The sequence below is a fragment of the Aythya fuligula genome, chromosome 6, assembly GCF_009819795.1.
Source record: "Aythya fuligula isolate bAytFul2 chromosome 6, bAytFul2.pri, whole genome shotgun sequence".
NCBI lineage: Eukaryota > Metazoa > Chordata > Aves > Anseriformes > Anatidae > Aythya > Aythya fuligula.
The window spans coordinates 737,883-756,488 of record NC_045564.1 but is presented as its reverse complement, the minus strand read 5'-3'; the positions used below and the strand labels follow the sequence as shown (position 1 = coordinate 756,488).

General features: G+C 42.3%; 1 protein-coding gene across 1 annotated transcript in view; it reads right to left on the bottom strand.

Annotated features, from left to right (window-relative positions):
• The window catches only part of SATB2 (SATB homeobox 2), an 80,572-nt gene that overhangs the window by 47,205 nt on the left and 14,761 nt on the right, over positions 1-18,606 (bottom strand). The window contains exon 4 of the mRNA XM_032190624.1: positions 12,436-12,908. Within this exon, the coding sequence (XP_032046515.1) occupies positions 12,436-12,908 (473 nt within the window). The remainder of the gene's footprint in view (positions 1-12,435; positions 12,909-18,606) is intronic.

Sequence of the window (18,606 nt, the reverse complement as noted above, 5' to 3'; positions counted from 1 at the left end):
AGGTCTCTTCCAACCTAGAAAATTCTGTGATTCTGTGATTCTGTGCACTCAATGCCCTCGTCCAGATCATCGATAAAGATATTAAAGAGGACCGGCCCCAGCACCGAGCCCTGGGGAATGCCACTAGTGACTGGCCTCCAGCTGGACTTGGCTCCATTCACCACGACTCTTTGGGCCTGGCTATCCAGCCAGTTTCTAACCCAACGAAGCGTGCACCAGTCCAAGCCAAGAGCAGCCAGTTTCTTGAGGAGAATGCTGTGGGAGACGGTGTCAAAAGCCTTGCTGAAGTCCTCTTAAAGTCAATGGAAAATTCTCCAAAGGCAGTAAATAAATATCACTTCCACAGGCTCTCTAAATTCTTAAATTTCTGTGTCTTTTAAAGGATACTTAACATATTTATTTATTTATTTATTTTTAACAAGAGATATGCATCCAAAAATGAATGGATTTAGTTTGAAAGACGGGTACCTGAAAACTACTGGAGTTGACTCTAAGGCAGCTTTTTCTGCCCCCACCTTAGGCTGCTTAAACCTATAGTTCAATTTCAAAAATGGAGAGCAAAAACGTATGTGAAACCATGCCAGCAATTACTTTTCAGTGTAGTCATTCCCTCCCTATGTAAATCAGGGACGTACAGGTACAAGTGGGTTGGTAATGGCACTAAGAGGTATGTATGTGGCTGCCTGAAATACCAACTCTGGGGCTTGGAAGCTCTGCCTCATCACCCGAAGCGGTATATCATGGGAGAGATTTGGGGCTTTGGAGCCCTAGCTTGTGCCTCTTACTTCTAAAAGGATCTCACCCCTGTTTTAGGGGTGTAGCAGTATTTCACACTGCTGCTCAATCAATCACCAGGCATGCTGATGTATTACCATAAACCACCCTGGGTAAATGGGCTTGGTAATAAGCAGCAGTGATGGGACAACTGCCTCACAAATACCTGGAAAGAGGAAAAAGCCATGCAGAAGGGGAATTGGCAAAGAGTACTGACACCTCAGGTGACCAGTCCTGCACAGGAGCCAGGGAGCCTCACCTGCTAAGCAGGCACCCAGCCCAGCAGAGCAGCCAGCTCCTTCCCCCAAACTGCCACGCTTGTGCTGCACCAGAGGCAGCTGCTCACAGAGGGGCCGAGCCCTGCACCCTGATGCCCGTTCCAGGCCCCCAAGTGGGAGGTCTGGCTGCACAGAGCTGGTCTGCAGCTCAGCTGTAGTAGGCCGAGTGCTTTGGCAGCTCTGGAGCCATGCAAACAGCAGGACAGATAATAAGAAAACTGACTCAGAGGGAAAAATTGCATGTCCTCCTGCAACTAAAGATAACGCTGGTAAACAACAGTGGTTAGATAAATGAGCGATGGGGTAGAACAATAAAATAAAGTATCCTGAGAGCAATAACGTTTACAATAATATAATTCTGAGCTACTGAAGTATACACAAACTAACCAGTGAGCAACATTATAAAATAGATATTAAATAATCTGTTCAGCCTTTTTGTCACCTGCAACAAATTAGGCTTTCAATATGCAAAACATCTTCCTTCCAGAAAAACAAATGATCATGATTTCATTTAATTGTAATTTAATGAGGCATAATTTATTTTTTAAAGTGATATACACCAGGTGTGTGGTGAGGAAACTGGCCCAGCCAGACAAGCCCTACTGTTTCTATTTTTGAGAAAACCCTAAAGCCAGCCAGAGACTGTTTTCATTTCTGCAAATTATGTTTCTGCTTGAGGGAGTGAGGGAGGGAAACCCACAGCATTCGTACATTTGTTATAAAATTCCATTGGCTCATTCCGACTTACTTACATCTCACATATTTAAATAAATAAATAAGTAAATAAATAAATAAATAAAATAGTAATTTGCAGAGCAACCAACTCTGTAAACCTGAAAGAAGATCCTCAGGGACTAGAAAGTCTCAAACTGATTTTAAATGACCAAACAGATCTCTTCTACTCAACACTGCTTTCAGGAAACACTTTTGGATAGGTAGCTTAATAATAATCTTTCCTTTTCCATTCTTGGACATGATTTTTAAGCCAGTTACTGAAGAGGCAATGTACAAGTTTAATGCATGCACCCCCAGACAAGGACCCTGCTCAGGCACAGCTTGGTTTATACTTGGAACTTGCACCATTTTTAAAATTGCACACTGGATCCATAATTAACTTTAAAAAAATAATAACCAGAGGTGGAGAAAGCAGCCAAATTCCAATCAAAATAAAAAAGTATTTGGAGCTATTTAAGGTAGGAGCAATTTTGACAGTGTTTTTTTCCAACTAGCTGAAATCTAGTCTTTCAAAAACAAGCCAGCAAAGTCACTGTCTTGAGGGTTTGCTTTGCACTCATTCTATGAAACCCCATTTGTGAACATATTTATTTTATTTTTACTACCTACAGAATTTCCAGGACAAACAACCCAAACTTCTTGGGCATGGAATCTTTTCTAAGCAGCTTCTAAAAGATAATGCACTACAATGTAGAGCAAACGTTATTCAGACTGACTCCCAGATCCAAAGGACTGACTAAACAGCCTTTGAGGCCAACACAAAGGCTTGACCAAAGGCAAGTGAAGTTTTTCTGCCATCTTCCCAAAGGGCTTTGGTTCAGGCTTGTAAAGGCGTAAATGAGATCTCAGTGGGACAGCAGACTGCACTACCAGTGAGCGAATGAAGGACAGTTTTGCAACAAGGCTTTTCAAAAGTAGTCTGGATTGGGGTGAAGAGGTTATGCTGGAGTGTCGCCCAGACCCTGATGTCCTGGGGACAGAAGAGGATAAGGGCCATCAGGCAGCAGGAGACTCACAAGCGCTGGCCAGGACCTCACGCCTGTCAGGTCTGGTGACTCAGACAGGAGCTGCACTTCCCCTCATCCAGACCTCAGCGATGTGTCCGTGAGAGCAGATACAACTTTAAAAAGGTTCAAAACAGGCTTTGGGCAATTGAAACGCTGGCCAAGGCAAAAACTTGAATAAACACAACTCACATGCTAAACCTCAGTTTGTATGTTCTGTGTAAGGAGATTATATATATATATATGAAAGACTAAAAAAGCATAAACACTTTTTTCATACTTTCGGTTTATTTGTGCCTCTCCATACTTCAGCTACTGCCAAGAGCAACAGAGAAAATGCTGAAATACTAGAAAAATATTGCTCTTGCAGTACTTAAAGCCCAAGCAGTACTTGTAACTGGCCATCTCAATAAAAAAGCTGTTCTGCTTCCCCTCAAGTTTAGATGAGACTCTGATCGGGACCAGAAAACATAGGTATTTATTCAAATTCAAAATCTGAGTCTTAAAGATCAGTGATACAAGCCTATCCCCTCTCAGTATCCCTGTTCAGCATGAAAGGCCTGTTTCTAGCATGGGAAGGCAGCACTTGGGGAACCATTGGTTAGCTGCTCATTCCTAGTGAACTACACTGAATTCTTACCTTCAGCATACAAACCCAAATTGATTTTGCCAGACTGAAATGACTGCTTATATTTAAAATTGCCTGCAGAAAGCTTGAGGAGGCAGGTCAGCCTGCAGAGCTCTGCAGCAAACGCACTAACTTCTCATCACCCTTCAAGGAAACAAAACGACTGCACCTGCTGCATTTTTCTCATGTCAGGTTAGGGTTTTACGCCATGACATCTCTGCCTCTTGGCATTAACTACATGTTCAAACTTCAAGACCTCCAATGTTGTCTTATGGGCTGAATAAGATACACTGACCAATTTTTAAAAACTTTGATCAATTGTTAAAAAACTTCTCTTCGTCTCTAAGTATACAGCACTGAGGAATAAACTCTATATGAAGGCTTCTTACGACTCCAGCTCATTTTCACCTACTGCTTTACTTCCACTCCCTTGCATCTCTTCCTAATTTCAGCTAGGACATGAAGCAGAAGTGCTAGAAGTCTCTTAGAAATGCTTATTCTGGCAATGTGTCCACTCCAATTTTGTTCAGCAAAATTAGTTTAGATAGTCATTGGAAATTTTTGAGTGGTTAGCCAAACCAAGCACCTTCATATCCATCCTGTCACAGTTTCCATTTAAGCAGAACTCTGCACCCTGTTCCCTGACCAACTCCTTCTGTCTCAAGAGGCAATGGTCTTGTCCGTTTATGCGAGCTTCAGATCTCAAAGGACTTTGACAGGTTTTCCATCAGTATAAACAGGAGACCAGCTGTCTTCTAATGCCCTTCAGTGCAGCTGAATACATCACATCAGTCCCTCTTTAAAAAAAATTAAAAAAAAAATCTCTTGATCTCTAGATTCACTGCTTATAGACACAGCATGAGCCTCATTCTTAAACTCATTTAACTAATGCTAAAATACGTACATCTCAGGAGAGAGCTGCTTAGGCAGACAGCATTTAGAGGCTGATTTGAATAAAACTTATACAGGGTCCAACAATGACAATTTGATTTTTATTATTAAAAATGAAGCGTTTAAATCCTCAAAGAAAATGCCTTTATTGCATTAGTTTAATAAAGCCTCTTTTTATTATAGTATCTCTTTTTATTAAGGAAGACAGGATGTGCCTGTAGAGCTGAATGTGGATGCATGGGGAAAACCAGGCAGAGGAAGACCAACCACCTGCAGCCACAAAGTGCCACCATTTATATGACATGCATGTCAAACCTTTGTACTGAAATATGCTGGAAAATGAGCAAGACGCAGAGCTCGTGCACACTGTATAACTGTGCGTTTGCTTCCAAGGCTCAGGACTCCTGTGCATCAGCTGAGCAGGCAGCAGCCGCCTCCTACAAGCACACATTCTGAAAGCCTGACTCACATGCTACTTAAGATCTTTTCATTCAGCCTATTGAATACAATTAAGTTAATTGAAACTGAAATTTGGGGCAGTGCAAAACCCACTGTTGGAACAAATATCCCATGTACAAAAAATCTGCAATTTATTAAATTAAGCACTTCCCTTACAGACTGCCTTCTTTCCTGTGAGTACAACAGAACGCTGCTTGTGCCACATTACACATAAGAATAAAACAGGCAGGCAGCATGAAACGTTTTCATGCAGTGAGAGAGAGTTTTCTATGGGGGAAAAATATGACAAAAAAATCCCCCTAAAAAACAAAAACAGAACACTCGATAATTGAAAGTCTGCGCACAATGGGACAGGCACCATGGCAATGAATGCAGCATGAATGTCTCACTCGATACCAGGCAGAGCATTAAAGCTGCTCATCTTTCTCTCACTTAAGTCAAAGGAAAATTACTTGCTAAAGGAATTCTACCCAGGATTTGGCTCACAAGCAAGCAGAGATGGAAGAGTTAGCTATTTCAACAAAGCATATTTATAATCTTAAAAATCTTCTTAAGGGATCCAATTCTGTTCCCACTCCAGTTTAGGGGAATTTTGCCAAAGAAAGCAGAACAAGACACAAATGAAGAGCCATCAGCCACTTCCCTCCCTGCCTGCCTCCAAAGACTGCCTTTCAAGCTTCCTCACTGGCCACGCGATCTTAGCCCCCAGAGCCTCCAGCCCCCCCATACCTGACCGGCAGCATCTTTGCATGAAGGGTAGCACTATTTTCCCTTCCTGTGGCAGAAGCCTGGACTTGCCCCCTGTCACACCACAAGCTAGGACAGCATCCAAAACTGGGCCTGCATTTCCCTATGCCACAGCCCACCCCTGCAGCCAAGGTATGGCAGAATCCCTCAAAGAAGGTGGATCAGTTTATTTTATTTCATTATGAGTTTCACTACATCTGACGTTGGTAAGGCAGAGCTTCCCACTCCCTGCATTGTTACCTGCTTTTACCCCAAAAGGCCCCAGCAAAGCACCAGCTAAGCAGGCAGGAGCCAACCTGGGTAAGTGCTGCCTTCCTACATGCAAACTGGAAAGCCAGCTTCCCCACTACTAGCTAGTAAAAGAGGGAAGGAGCAGTGCTCTTTGGGAAAAGAGTTACATGCAGCCCAAACATGCTTGTTCCCCCAGCTCTCTTTGTATCTGGCACCACAACTTTTTCATTCAAAAAACCTCAGGTTCATGGATATTCCCAGTTTCTAAGACTGTTCGGTAAAACAAGCACTGGCTATTCGCCCAAACATTTTACTAGTTTTGGCTACTATGTCAAAACATTGGCAAAAAAAAAAAAAAAAAAAAAAAGATGCTTTAAAAAATGATATAAACAGAAAACACTCATTCAGTCTATAGGCTTTTCAGTCCACTGGGCACTCCCAATGAGGAGAAAAGCAGTTCCCTGGTCCAGTGATTTAGACTGTCTGGACTCCTACAGCCTGACCATTCATTCAGACTGCAACTCCATGTCCCTGTCTGAGCCTGCAGCAATGAGGAATGCCCAGTAAGCAAGGAGAAGAAGAGAGCAAGTTCATTTTCTTTGTGCAAAGCAGGATTCAATTTAGCTGCTTTAAAGCTAAGGATTTTGCAGATCACAGATCACTTCAGTAACTCCATACTAGCTAAAAACAAAACAAAACAAAGAAAAAAAAAAGGGCAAACAACAACTAGAAAAACAAACAAAAACAACACAACTTTTCAGAGAAGGCCAAAGTACACTCAAGAGAGCATTTTCATGCACTTCTTTAAACCAGTCCTCTCTTTCCTCTGTAACCATCAGCACCTGCCCACTCCTTGGCATGTTACAACCTGTGATACAGCGAGTTTGGTGATAACCTTTTGGTTGTAACTTGAATGCTGCACTAGGAGACAAGGCAGCACAAGAGGGAGGCAGTACATGGAATATGCCCTGAGGTCTCCCCAAATTCCTGAATGTATTCTTCTCCAGGAGGAAGTCTGTAACCTTAAGTAGCAGCTGTGGTCAGCAACCCCCTTGTCCCACCTTGGGAAGTTACCCTGATTTACACAAGATGCACGCTAAAGCCAGGTAGGATTTTTTGGAGAATTCCAGCCATCTCTGACAACACCTTGGTGGTCCACAACTAACAAGGGGCAGCTGTTCGCCCTGCACATTAAATCCTGTGCACCCTCTGCAGCCTGTATCTTGCAGGCATGTCCTTCACTCCATTCTTTTCAAAATTTTGGCTACTTTTAGAAATGCACACAGGACATTTCCAAGCATGAGATGCATCTGCTCTACCCCTAACAGTTTCACTCCTCTAGCTGCTCAGCCCAGAGCTCTATTTCAACTGTCATCACTGGGAAGTGAAATAACTGTGCATTTGCAGCATCAATCAGACTTCCCTTCCCCCCCCCCCCCCCCCCCCCCCCCAAGATCGAGTGGTTTTACACAGTCAAAAAGTACTGAATTCTTATTGAAAGCAAAGCTTTTGATAATGCCCCTTCTAATAGTAACTTCAGCTTACAGGTTGGCTGCATGTAAGCACTGTTTATGAAGATGCCTTCCATTTTAAGATAAAGATAGCAGGTATGACCACATAACTGTCAAGTGTTTGATGGGCCTCATCCAGCTTTCTGCCTTCCATTCAAATGAACCCACACCCTTGCATCCAGTTTTTCAGACCTGAAGCCAGCCAAGGAAGCCTAGCCTTCCACTAGTGGGTTACTAGTTTTTAGCAGTCCAAATGTAGAGAACAAACTATGTCTACAACCAACATGTTCAAATTGGTGAGCCTGCAAACTTCCAACTTACGGGTTGCAGGCCAGCAGAGCTGCAACTACAGCCAAGGATTTCAGCCATGGAAAACTCAGGTACAGCCAAGTGACATTATTATATGAACAAAAAACTGAACCTCTTTGCCCCAGCCATGCTGCTAACCACCTTCACCACGGCCAGCTTTCTCCACTGCCTCAATTGACCCCTTCCTCTTTGCGTGTATGGGCCAGAGGCCTCCCCAGTTGCTTTGGAAGGAGGGAAATGGCCAACTAAGCACAGGGCCAGGAATTCAAGCATCCCTTCTCTTTTGTCCTCTTTGCCTGCCTCTTACACGTCTCAGCAGGGCCTCTGGTCTGCAGCAGAACAGCCCCAGTCCCACTTCTTGGGCTACGCAACCAAACTGATCAATTTGAATAGTGCCTCACTGCAGACCCCAAAAGAGGACCTTACCTGTAGTACAGAGCTGCAGTGCTGCTGGCATACACTAGTATGCCTAAAGCCTAAGAGGGTGTCTTACAACAAACACTATTCTTATCATTGCTAAGCAGATTGTAGATAAAACAAACATGCTAGTGGGCACAACAATTTAAAACGTTTTGAAGGTACCTGTCATCTCTCTGGGGGGTCTATGAACTCTCTCTCTTCTAACTGTCCCATCAGTTGAATAAATAAACATTTAGATTCTGTAGTAGGGTGAATTAAAATTGTGACAGTGATTCTCTAATGATAATGTAAAAAGAAGGCACATAGGTTAGGTAGCCCATAGGTTAGTTAGCCCAAAGTATTTACTAAAAATCAGCTGTATGCACTTTGAGGGGTTTTTATACTCAGTTTCAAATAAATCTTAAAATGTTCATTTTGGATCCTTGTGTTTGAAAGAAACACTCCTTGTGGCTAGTTCCTAGCCAAACACTCTGTGCAGCTCTCCTGTGCACAGAGCATGCACTACGCTGCCAGGTGTTCAGTCCCCATCTCAGACTGGGACTGCAGTGGGAGCACAGTATTTATGACAAAGACTGAAGCACTTTATTTTCATGTGTGCACACAACAAGATGGCCACAGGCAGAAGGAAATACTGTTGTCTTAAGCTATGATTTTCCAACTTTTTGAAGAAGGTTTGGCTGTCTCACAACCATGCAACTCCACCTCTCTATCTTCCAGCCCTCCTTCCACCCTTCCCATACACACATGCACACATACATGTGTCAGCCATTTGTTCCGATGGATTTAGCCTAGTTTGGACCAAAGCTTCCTCTACTTCATTTAACAGATTTGCTCAGATGGAAGGTCTCGGGGGAGAAATAATGTTAGTAAGGGGCGGGGGGGGAATGGGTTCAGCATTGAGTATGTAGGTCATTGGACTTTAAAATAAATTAGAGACTAGTTTATCTATTAAACAAGCCTCACAGTACATATTTCATGAAGCTATACTTAATTATAGGCTAATGTGCACTCCAGGGCTACTGTGAAGAAGGATTAAGCAGTGGCCCATAATGCAGCGATTAATACAATTATTAGCTGGCTGGAACATGGCATCTATTCTTTGATGCTATCACGAGAAACGATAGATCTCTGTTAAGGTTGGAACTTGAAGTGAAAGGCAACAAACCCAAACATTTCCAGAGAGAAATGCACACATCTCTGCACCTCCTGAGCATAGGACCCAGCAAGAGGAATGGAAGGAGGTGAGAGCAGACCTGAACTCCACTTCAAGTGCTTTGTACAGAATTTGCTTCTCCATCATGGGTGTTTAGGAACATCCCACAACTTCTGCTATGCAGTGCACTGTCTGAGCTGTCTGAGTGCACTGACTGTCTGAGCACCTCTTCATACTACTTGGGGCGACAGCCTCTGACCTGAGGGGAGATTGATTTGAGTTGGAATTAGAAGCTGAGAACAATAAGGTGTAAATATGTACCTACACTCTTCTGCTACAGTGATGTTTCATTGGGCAAGCGCTATACATAAGATCCATCGCTCTTTTATATTAAGGCCCTGTAGACTAATGAAGCATATCCCTGAAATGAATAACTCTTTTTGTATGTTTAAGAATTGCCTGTTCTGGAATCGCTGCCATGGACTGTATAGTACATCTTACTATTTATAAGAAAAGACTAAGAAGTAAGTAATTTATTTCCTTTTATATAAAATTAGGTGTGTCTGATAAATTACAGTGAAGTGATCAATTTTTATTTTTTAAGAAAAGCTTCATCGGCTACTGCAACCTAAGGCAAATGTCAGTGAAAGGATAGGGGGACTGACACAACCACTGACACTTGCACCTTGAATTACAGACTCTACTTTATATACCGACCTCAAGTGTAAACTGGTTGGAGAACAGAGCATCAACATCCTATTTCCTGTTGCAGTTCTGTCCAGGAATGGTGCTTTGGCACCTTCTCAAAGGACATTACCTTGGGATGACTACTCAGTGCTGCTCAGGTCTCTTTTCCCAGTGACTGAGCTCAGTCTGAACAGCTACACACCTGGCGAAGTACAGTACTGTGAAGAGACATTGGCTCAGATCCCAGCAGCAGCACAGCACTCTCCACAGCAGTGCACAGGACAATGGCCTGGAGTTCCTGCACTATAGGTCAGCACTATCTTGCAGTTTTCTGTATTGTCCTGTACTGTGTGGTGTAGACATGTCCCAGATCAAAATTTCAGCCTGAAACTGAAGGCGGCTGAACAGAGGTCTACTCTCAAAAGGCAAGGTGATATTTGAAACTTATACCAAGAACATATCTACTCTGCTATCAGGTTAGGTACACGAGGAATGTCCCATAACAGTTCATTGCAGAAATTATCTTCCATGCTAGTCTATCAACCCATCTCCTTAATGTTGATTTTCAAGTGTTTGTACATTCAATATTAAAAAGGTTCAGGCATAGGTTTCCATAACTAAAGCAAAATCATAGCAGTATTTGCCCTCTTTCTCCTATATAACTGGAACGCAGATATGATCAGACAGAAGATGTGGGACTCGGCTGAAAGAGGAATGCATATGGGTGGAGAGAGAGCTTAGTCAAGAGCTCAGTTATAGTGCACATTACTCTTTGAAGAAACTGAAATTCAGTGAAACTTGGTGTTCTTTGAAAATGCCATTAGGTTTGCCTGACCCACAGACATGCTGCCAGTAGCCACTGAAGTTGGGAACAAAGTACATTTCTCCCAAAGTCCTGTTTAATCTGAAAAAAACACTGGATACAGGGGTACTGCAGTAAAGTAAGAACAAACAAAACATACTGCATCTGCTTTAGACCAGATTTCAGATTGTCTGAGTGTGGCACAATCTCAATCACTGCTGCTATTGAACACCATAGGCAGATGAAATGCTGTACCACTGCTAGGAAAAGATCAGTGGTCTCTTATAAATACCCATCTTTTCACTTACTATCTTGGGAAGTCAAATGCAATGTTCAGTCAGGGATATGCAAGGGTTGGGGTTTCCTAGACAAACAGAATCAAAACCTTGCCTCATTTTAAATACTATAGCAGAACTGCTGATTTAACACGCAAGTTGTATGACAGCTTTCTCATTTGGGGATGAACTTTTGGTTTAATGGCAGACTTGGGTATTACCAATCCAGCTGTCCCCATCTGGCTAAAGCAGAGCTTCATGTTCAATGACAGTGGCAAAACCCACCCCAGCTGTTACTACTGACCTCTCACTCAAGTTCAGAATGTGACATTGTGTCAATACCATCTACCTTGATTATGCTGGGCTTTATATACAACGGGTTATGATCCCAGAGGGATGAAAAGCTTTTTCAAATTAAAAGCAGCATTTTAAAGAGGAAATACTCATACATTCCTATGTAGTTTTCATTTGATATCCTCAAGGCTAACCCCAGAACTCAAAGTCATGTTGATTGAACATGAATGTTTTTTCTGAGTGCAGCCATCTTAGGAATTTAATGGAAAAAGGGAAGTAATAAAAACGTGTTCCATACTTTAATTAGTTCCCTCATAACATGGGATTTCCAAAATGGCAGTGCCAAAGAAAATCATTAATCCAGAAGAACATACAAAGGCATTGTACGGGGCAAGAGACAGACTCCAGGAAACATACACATGTGGCCTGTCTTGTCTTGCTGGTGAAGCTTATCTCAAAAGATCACTTCTGATTGCACAAAAGAAAATTGGATCAATATTTAAATATGAAGCCACTTTCCATTTCTTTAGCCTTATAGTGTTTCACAAATTAGAGACCATTCTTCGTGTGCTTTGAATGGTATCTGGCAGTAGGTTAAATGTAAACAGCCTGTCTTTCTGTACTTGCATTCACCCAAGGTACTCCAGGTGCTAGGCTTAAGCTGATGCTGTCATGTGATTATTTCAACATCTGAATTCCACTATTTGAGTGAGAAAACCTGTGTCAGATGGGTCTGCTGCAAATGGCAGACATCTTTTCCAGCAGTCAGTTTTCTCTTACACAGCCAGCCAGCACCAAGACTGTCTATAGGCCTATGCACACTTGTCTTAGTCATAGCCTCTAGTACTAGTTGTGTCATCAGTAGTGGTTACCACAGAAAGGAACTGAGAAAGTGACATCAGCTGCAAGTCACTGCTGACATCCACAGTCCCTTGGAGCAGATGTGGAAGTTCATAACCAAGGACAGGAACTCAGGGAAGAACTCACACCAGCAGAATTATGGCTAGAGAGCAAAGCTCAGGTAGCAGTACTGTGGTAAACAAATGCAAACAAACAACTGTTCCAGGAAGAAACAGTCTTGCTCAGTCATGACAATGAGACTGGGGGAAAAATGGCAGGTGGTTGGACTTGTTTCTGTGGTACACCTGCTGCCTTGATCTGCAGCAACCATGCAGCCCCACAAGAGTCACAACTTTGCCCCCTCAGAACTTCTTGATTATAAAATAGAAATGGATACCTGTGTGCGGTTGAATGCTACTCTTGCAAAGACAGCTTGAGACACACTGGCTCTCTTCAGCTCATCTCTGACTTGCTGGTAAATATCTGGAGAGACTTCCACCGATGAATTTGATGGTTCTGGTTTGACAGCTCTAGGAATGGGTGGATGGTTCAAGAACTGCTGGTTGATAGCTTGGGGGTGCTGGTGAGCCAATAGCCGGCTGACGGCAATCTGTTGGTTTATCAGATGGGCCATTGCTATCTGCTGCCTCACCAGTTGTGGACTGAGCTGAGGAGACAGGAGCCCAGGGTTTATCATTGTCTGCATCGTTGGCACTTGGTTTCGGATTGGAGTACTGTGGTGAATTTGGCCATGAGGAGACTGTTCATTAGTTTTTCCCAAGGTTGCCAGCTGGTTGATATTTGGTAAGTGCATGGGACGTTGACCAAGAACACAATAGTCTGAAAGGTTTTCTCTTTCCACTCTTTCCACTGTTAAAAGAGAAAAATTAGTTTGCTGTCATTTCAGTTGGCACTTACAAGATGACCATTTGGGTAAGGTTTACTGCAGGCACATGACAGCACCTGCTTTAGTTTGCAAATCTGTACTTGCATAAAAGATTCACAAAAACATAAGCAAAAGCAGTACAAAGTAAGAGCAACAATAAGATTCTTTTGTACTTCTCAGGTTTCACCCACTGCTTTGGAAGCCTCATTACCAAACTGGTAGCAGGTTCTTCCAGCCTCCTTTCCTAAAAAAAAGAACTTACACATTTGCACTCACGCTGTCACTAGCTTTTGAATCTTTCATTAAATTGAATAACTATTAAAAGGGGTGAGTGTTTCAGAATCACTGTCATCTAGGTGAAGGAAAGAAACCTAAATTAGTATCCACCCACACCAATCCAATGGAAACCAGAGCATTCCCTGCATAGCTCATGGCACTACTTTTCATTGCAAACTCAGCAGCTATATCTTTTCCAACATAATCTCTACCTTGCGTCAAGTGTGGATAAAGTTATCAGGTATCATCAATTCACCTGGATGCACTACAGCAGAATTGAGTTGCTCGTGTGAAAGCATTCTACAAAACCATGCATGTCTTTGATTCAGACATGAGAAGATTTTAGAGCAATTGTTCTTGTATCCAGAGTCTCACCACTCTAAGCCTGTCTGGAAAGCTTGAAGGAACTGTGCATGAATGCCCATGTTACAGAAAACAGATTCTGATGGCAACCTTTTTGCTGGTTTATAGTGCTATTTTATAGTTTCACAGTCTTCAAATAACATTGTTTAGTCCAACAAAGATCCACTAATCTTAAATGCCACCATACTACAAAGAAAGAACAAAACACTACAAACCAAATGCATGTACTGCAATTATATATGCAGGTATGTCCCTTTTAAATACCTGACATCAGCAATACTGCAATATTTTTTCATGTAACTGCAAAATTAAGCGCACATATTACAAAACTAAATTTCCTCTAAAAACAAAACAACAAAAAAATTGAAATAGGAAGTAAGTTTTAAAAGTATGTAAGTAAAACTATTAGTTAGATAACTTTAAGTAATCAGAAGCCATTTTACAGTAGGTTGCAGATTCCATGAGCTTCACTACATGGAATTGGGTAGGTGTTTATCTATCCATCTGATATAAATGTGTCCTGGGCCCCAGTGTCACACAACTAGCAAACTACTACCTCATTTGTATGTTGCCCTCACCAAAAAACAAGACAGAATTTATTTCATAAATGCCATAATGCTGTTACATCTTGTATAATGATTAACAACTGTATAAGTCTTTGAACTCTTTTTTAAAAAACTTAATCTATATAAAGCTTTAAATATTTACACAGTTAATACTCAGGTTAACAGTTTACTGATGATTTTATCTGTTTCCTTCTAAATAGAAAGACAGCTCTTTTCACCTTCCAGAGTTAATCTCAGACCAAGAGGGCTGAATTCTCACTAGGGAGGGAGTCATGCCCAGAACACACACAAACACTCACCACTTCTATCTTTAGAGATGTTCCAGAACATCACAAGTATTGAATTTTAAAACTAAGTGAATTAGTACCAAAGATTTTTGTTTTATGTTAGGAAATTTTAACTCCCTCTGTCTATTATTTTAAAGAAAAAATACACAAAACCTTTAACCTTTAATTAAATATTTGCTTAAAAAACAAACCCTTTAAAATACATTTCTAATAAAATTCTTAATTCCATCTTTTCACAAAAGCCAGTGTTTCAACCCAAGTGATTTTTCAAGTGCTTATTTGTGCAGGATATTACAACTATGAAAAGCAATGAATACTTGCAATATACAAGCACTATTGTAAATAACTGGCCATTTTGATACATTACACACAGCCTGCTAGAGACATAATACAGTATTTCAATTTGCTGAAAATACTGAAAATCCCTGTTCAAATGCTGCTCCCCATTATGCCAGCACTTCTCCCTGACAGCCAGTTTCACAAGGCTCTAGACTGCTATTCTCTGACTTTAGGAACAGACAAGAGATCAACATGAGCAGTAGTAACATCAGGGACGGAGCCCTGATACAGAGATGGCACATGCAGGCAGGCATGTGGGGAAGAGGGGCTGCTTTGTCACAGCTCAAGACCATGTTCTGTGTCATGGCCCATTCAGAGCGCATGTGGCTATATGATCGCCCGAGCCTCTCTGCGGTGAGCCTGTACCTGAGTAATACCATTAAATACACACAGTTGCCAGCAAAACCAAACATAATTACTCCAAAGGTGCAGTAGCTACTTCAGAATCAGGAATTAATCTCATGTAAATACAATAAAGATGTTGCTCAGTGCACATGAAATAATTGGAGCACTTTTCTAAAAGGAAATACAACAAGAACTACTTTCAGTCTCCATTTACACCCTTGGAGATCTAGAGTCCTTCCATGAGAAGCTTCAGGAGAGCTGAAACAATTTTTCAACTATTTTGCAGTTTAAGAAATATACCAAGAATAAGTCACTGAAACCAACAAATTACTACTTGTTAGAACACAAAAACAGTAACCAAGTGTTTTTGAAAACTTGGTGAGAAATAAATATAAATAACATTCACTTTCTGGGCTGAACCACATTTGCCAAGTTTCCACCCACTCCTGACATCAGTGCCAAGTTATAAACCCCTATAAAAATAAAGTTTAAGATGAAAAGGCTGCCAGGCTGTTAATTTGTGCAGTGCTACTTGCAATTACATTACACAGAGACATCACCTGACTTGCTTCCATAGGTGTATTTTTCCCTTATTATCAGTTCCCTTTTTCGATCACATTAGGCTATAGAACCACACATATATTACCAATAAACAAACCGGATTCTAGTCACTTCAACCACTTCAATAATAAAAGGTTACCATTAACAGTTACGCTGGATGGAAAAAATGTGCATTACTCAACTCCTCAAGCCTCCTTCCTTCTCCAGCCCACTTGCAATATTAGATTCCCTGTTGTTCGCTGGTAACTACAGACTGATGGGGGCTCTGCGAGGCCTGGACAGGGGCAAGCCTGAGACAATGCTGAGATGGAGGCTGGCACAGTCCTGAGAAGCAGGTCAGCTTGCCGGCAATGATCTAAGAAAAAAAGGCATACAGGAGCCACAAAGCTGTTGTGACACTGATGTTCTGCCTCAGATCCTCCTGAACTGGGTTTTTTCCTTTTGCGTCCTCCATTTTCAATATCCCTACCCCATTACAGTCTCTCTCTTTTCCTTCTTGTGTCTCCTACTGCTCCACTGTAACGGGGTACATTTACAGCCCACATAATCCTTTACGAACTTGAATACATTGATGTACAAAACAGTGAAGACAGAGGAGCAAGTCTTTAAACTGTGAAGGATGGGGCACTATGGACATGTGAAGTCTACGTTCAAGTATTGCTAAGAAAGCTCCCCTGCTAGCAATGCCTGTGCTAGTTCCACAAAAGCTAGTCAAGGAGGCTGTTACCTACCTCCCATCTGTGGTGTGACCAAAGCAAAAGACTTTGCATTTTCTCCCTGCATCGTGCTGCCTGGTATACAATTCTTCAGCATTTTCCCCTGAGAGCTCTTTTAAGCCAAGTACAACCGTACCTTTGTATTTCAGAGCCCACTCTCCTGAAGCCATACCCCAGGTAGGCAGATACAAGGTGTCTGGATAACAGGTACCATGCCTGAGCTCAGCAAGCAGCTCACAGAGTGCTCCATGATGGTGTCTGCCCTTCCTTTTGCCACAACATGTCACTGCCCCTGCAACAGCTGGAGACCGACATAATCCCCAGAATGGGAGCAGCAAGTTGTCATGTTTTAATGTTCCTTTCTCTTCTCATAATGATTACCACGTGCGTCAATGTATTTTGACTTCATACTGAGTTAGAAACTTCCTGGATACAGCACAAAAGCAACCCAATGCAGCCTTCCCCTGTGTGATGCTCTTAACCTCTACCCAAATCTTCCTTACACAAACAACTGATGCAGTCCCCAGCACAATAGCTTGGGGTGGTCCACATGCAACTTTCCATTTGAAATGAAACTAGCTCAAGAGATTTAAAATAAGATTTATTTCTCCACCTTCCCTTCCCCTCACCCTTTATTTTCACCAAGCTGTTAATAGGAACATTCTGACAAAGAGCCTGTGGGGTATTTAGGGCTTAGGAACGGCACTGAACTGACGGACGACACTGGAAACTAAATTCCTTAGCACACACAATAATGGATGCAGCTGGGAGAGCAAGAGCTTAACATGTCTCCCAGCACTGCACTCCAGTGGTGTCATAGAGGACCCTCTAGCACCCATCACCCAGCGAGTCCCAGACTTTTCAGTACTATGGGCACACAGGCACTTTGCCCCAAACAGAACAGGAAGAGGCTGGTAAAGAAACATTTTGCAATATGTTACTAGCCGGCAGAACTGCCATGCTTCAATTGTGAGAGGATGTCACCACCCCAGGGTTGTTCTCCAGTGCAATGGCTTCAGAGCTTGCTTCTTTGTTTTACTATTTAAAACCTGGTGATCATAAAAGCCATTACCAGCAGCGGTAATGGCCAAACCAAGCTGGCCTGGGCCAGCACAGCTCTGTTTGTGAGTTTCACTATGCCCAGCACCAAACTTTAGATAGAAAGGTTCCCACAACTTCTCATGGCTTAGCACCACCCTACTCACCAGGGCAAGATCTGAACCTGGGGGATAAAGCACTCTCCAACACCACACCACCCTCCGACTCGGAGAGACGGGGCGGCTTCACTACTCCAACAAGGTGCCCTCTTGCTTATGGTACGCAATTATGAACTACTACTTGGTAAATAACAGAGCCACTCAGGAGCACAGGAGGTGCTTTTAAAGTGGTAATTCTGTATCTTTTCATCTATAATTAGGATAACTACTTATTTCTTTTAATCACAGCCCACTTAACCACTTCAGTGTAGAGGGCTGGTCTGGGGAGTCTCATTTTCATTCGACATCCAATCTTCATATTTACCCAAAGTCATTCACTGGCTTCCTTTACTGTCTGACCTCTGGCTGAGTGTTTGTTCTTGCAGTCAAGACTGGATAAAATGTAGGTTGACTGGAGAGGTACGCTTGATAGGAAATTGTAACTTTTAAAACCCTTCCCTTCCTCTACTCCTGCAGGACAGCAAATAACCTCAAAATAGCTACAGAGCACATACAGAAATTGTTTGGCCGCTGGCTGTGGGTAGCAAAGGCCTTTATCCAAGCCAAATGGAAAACAGACAGGAAAGGCCATTGTCTGTTCTCTGTTGTGTTGCAAATCACCCAGTTCCCACCAAAGCAAAAGTCACTATTTTTGTATTTTGGAAGAATCATCATAAAAGTAGGCCTTTGATTAGCATCAGTGTTGGGGAAACTGAGCAGAGTGAAGTAATATTGTTGCCTATCTCTGTGCAGCTGACTTTCTCTTGTCCTTGAGACGAGATCCACACCATCCCTTCCGACCCACAGATGCTAACATGCTTTCTGTCAATTCTGCTTAAACATAGGAAGTCATATTCTTCTGACGGGCTGTTCCTGGATTGCATTGCTTCCAAAGCCGCTTCTCAGAAAGGAAGAATATAATCCATTAATTAATTTTAGATTATTTCTGGGTTACTGTATAGGCTAAGGAGGGCATAAAGCAGTATGAACTCCATTCTTCATGTGGCAGAGAAAAGCATTACACTGAAGACGC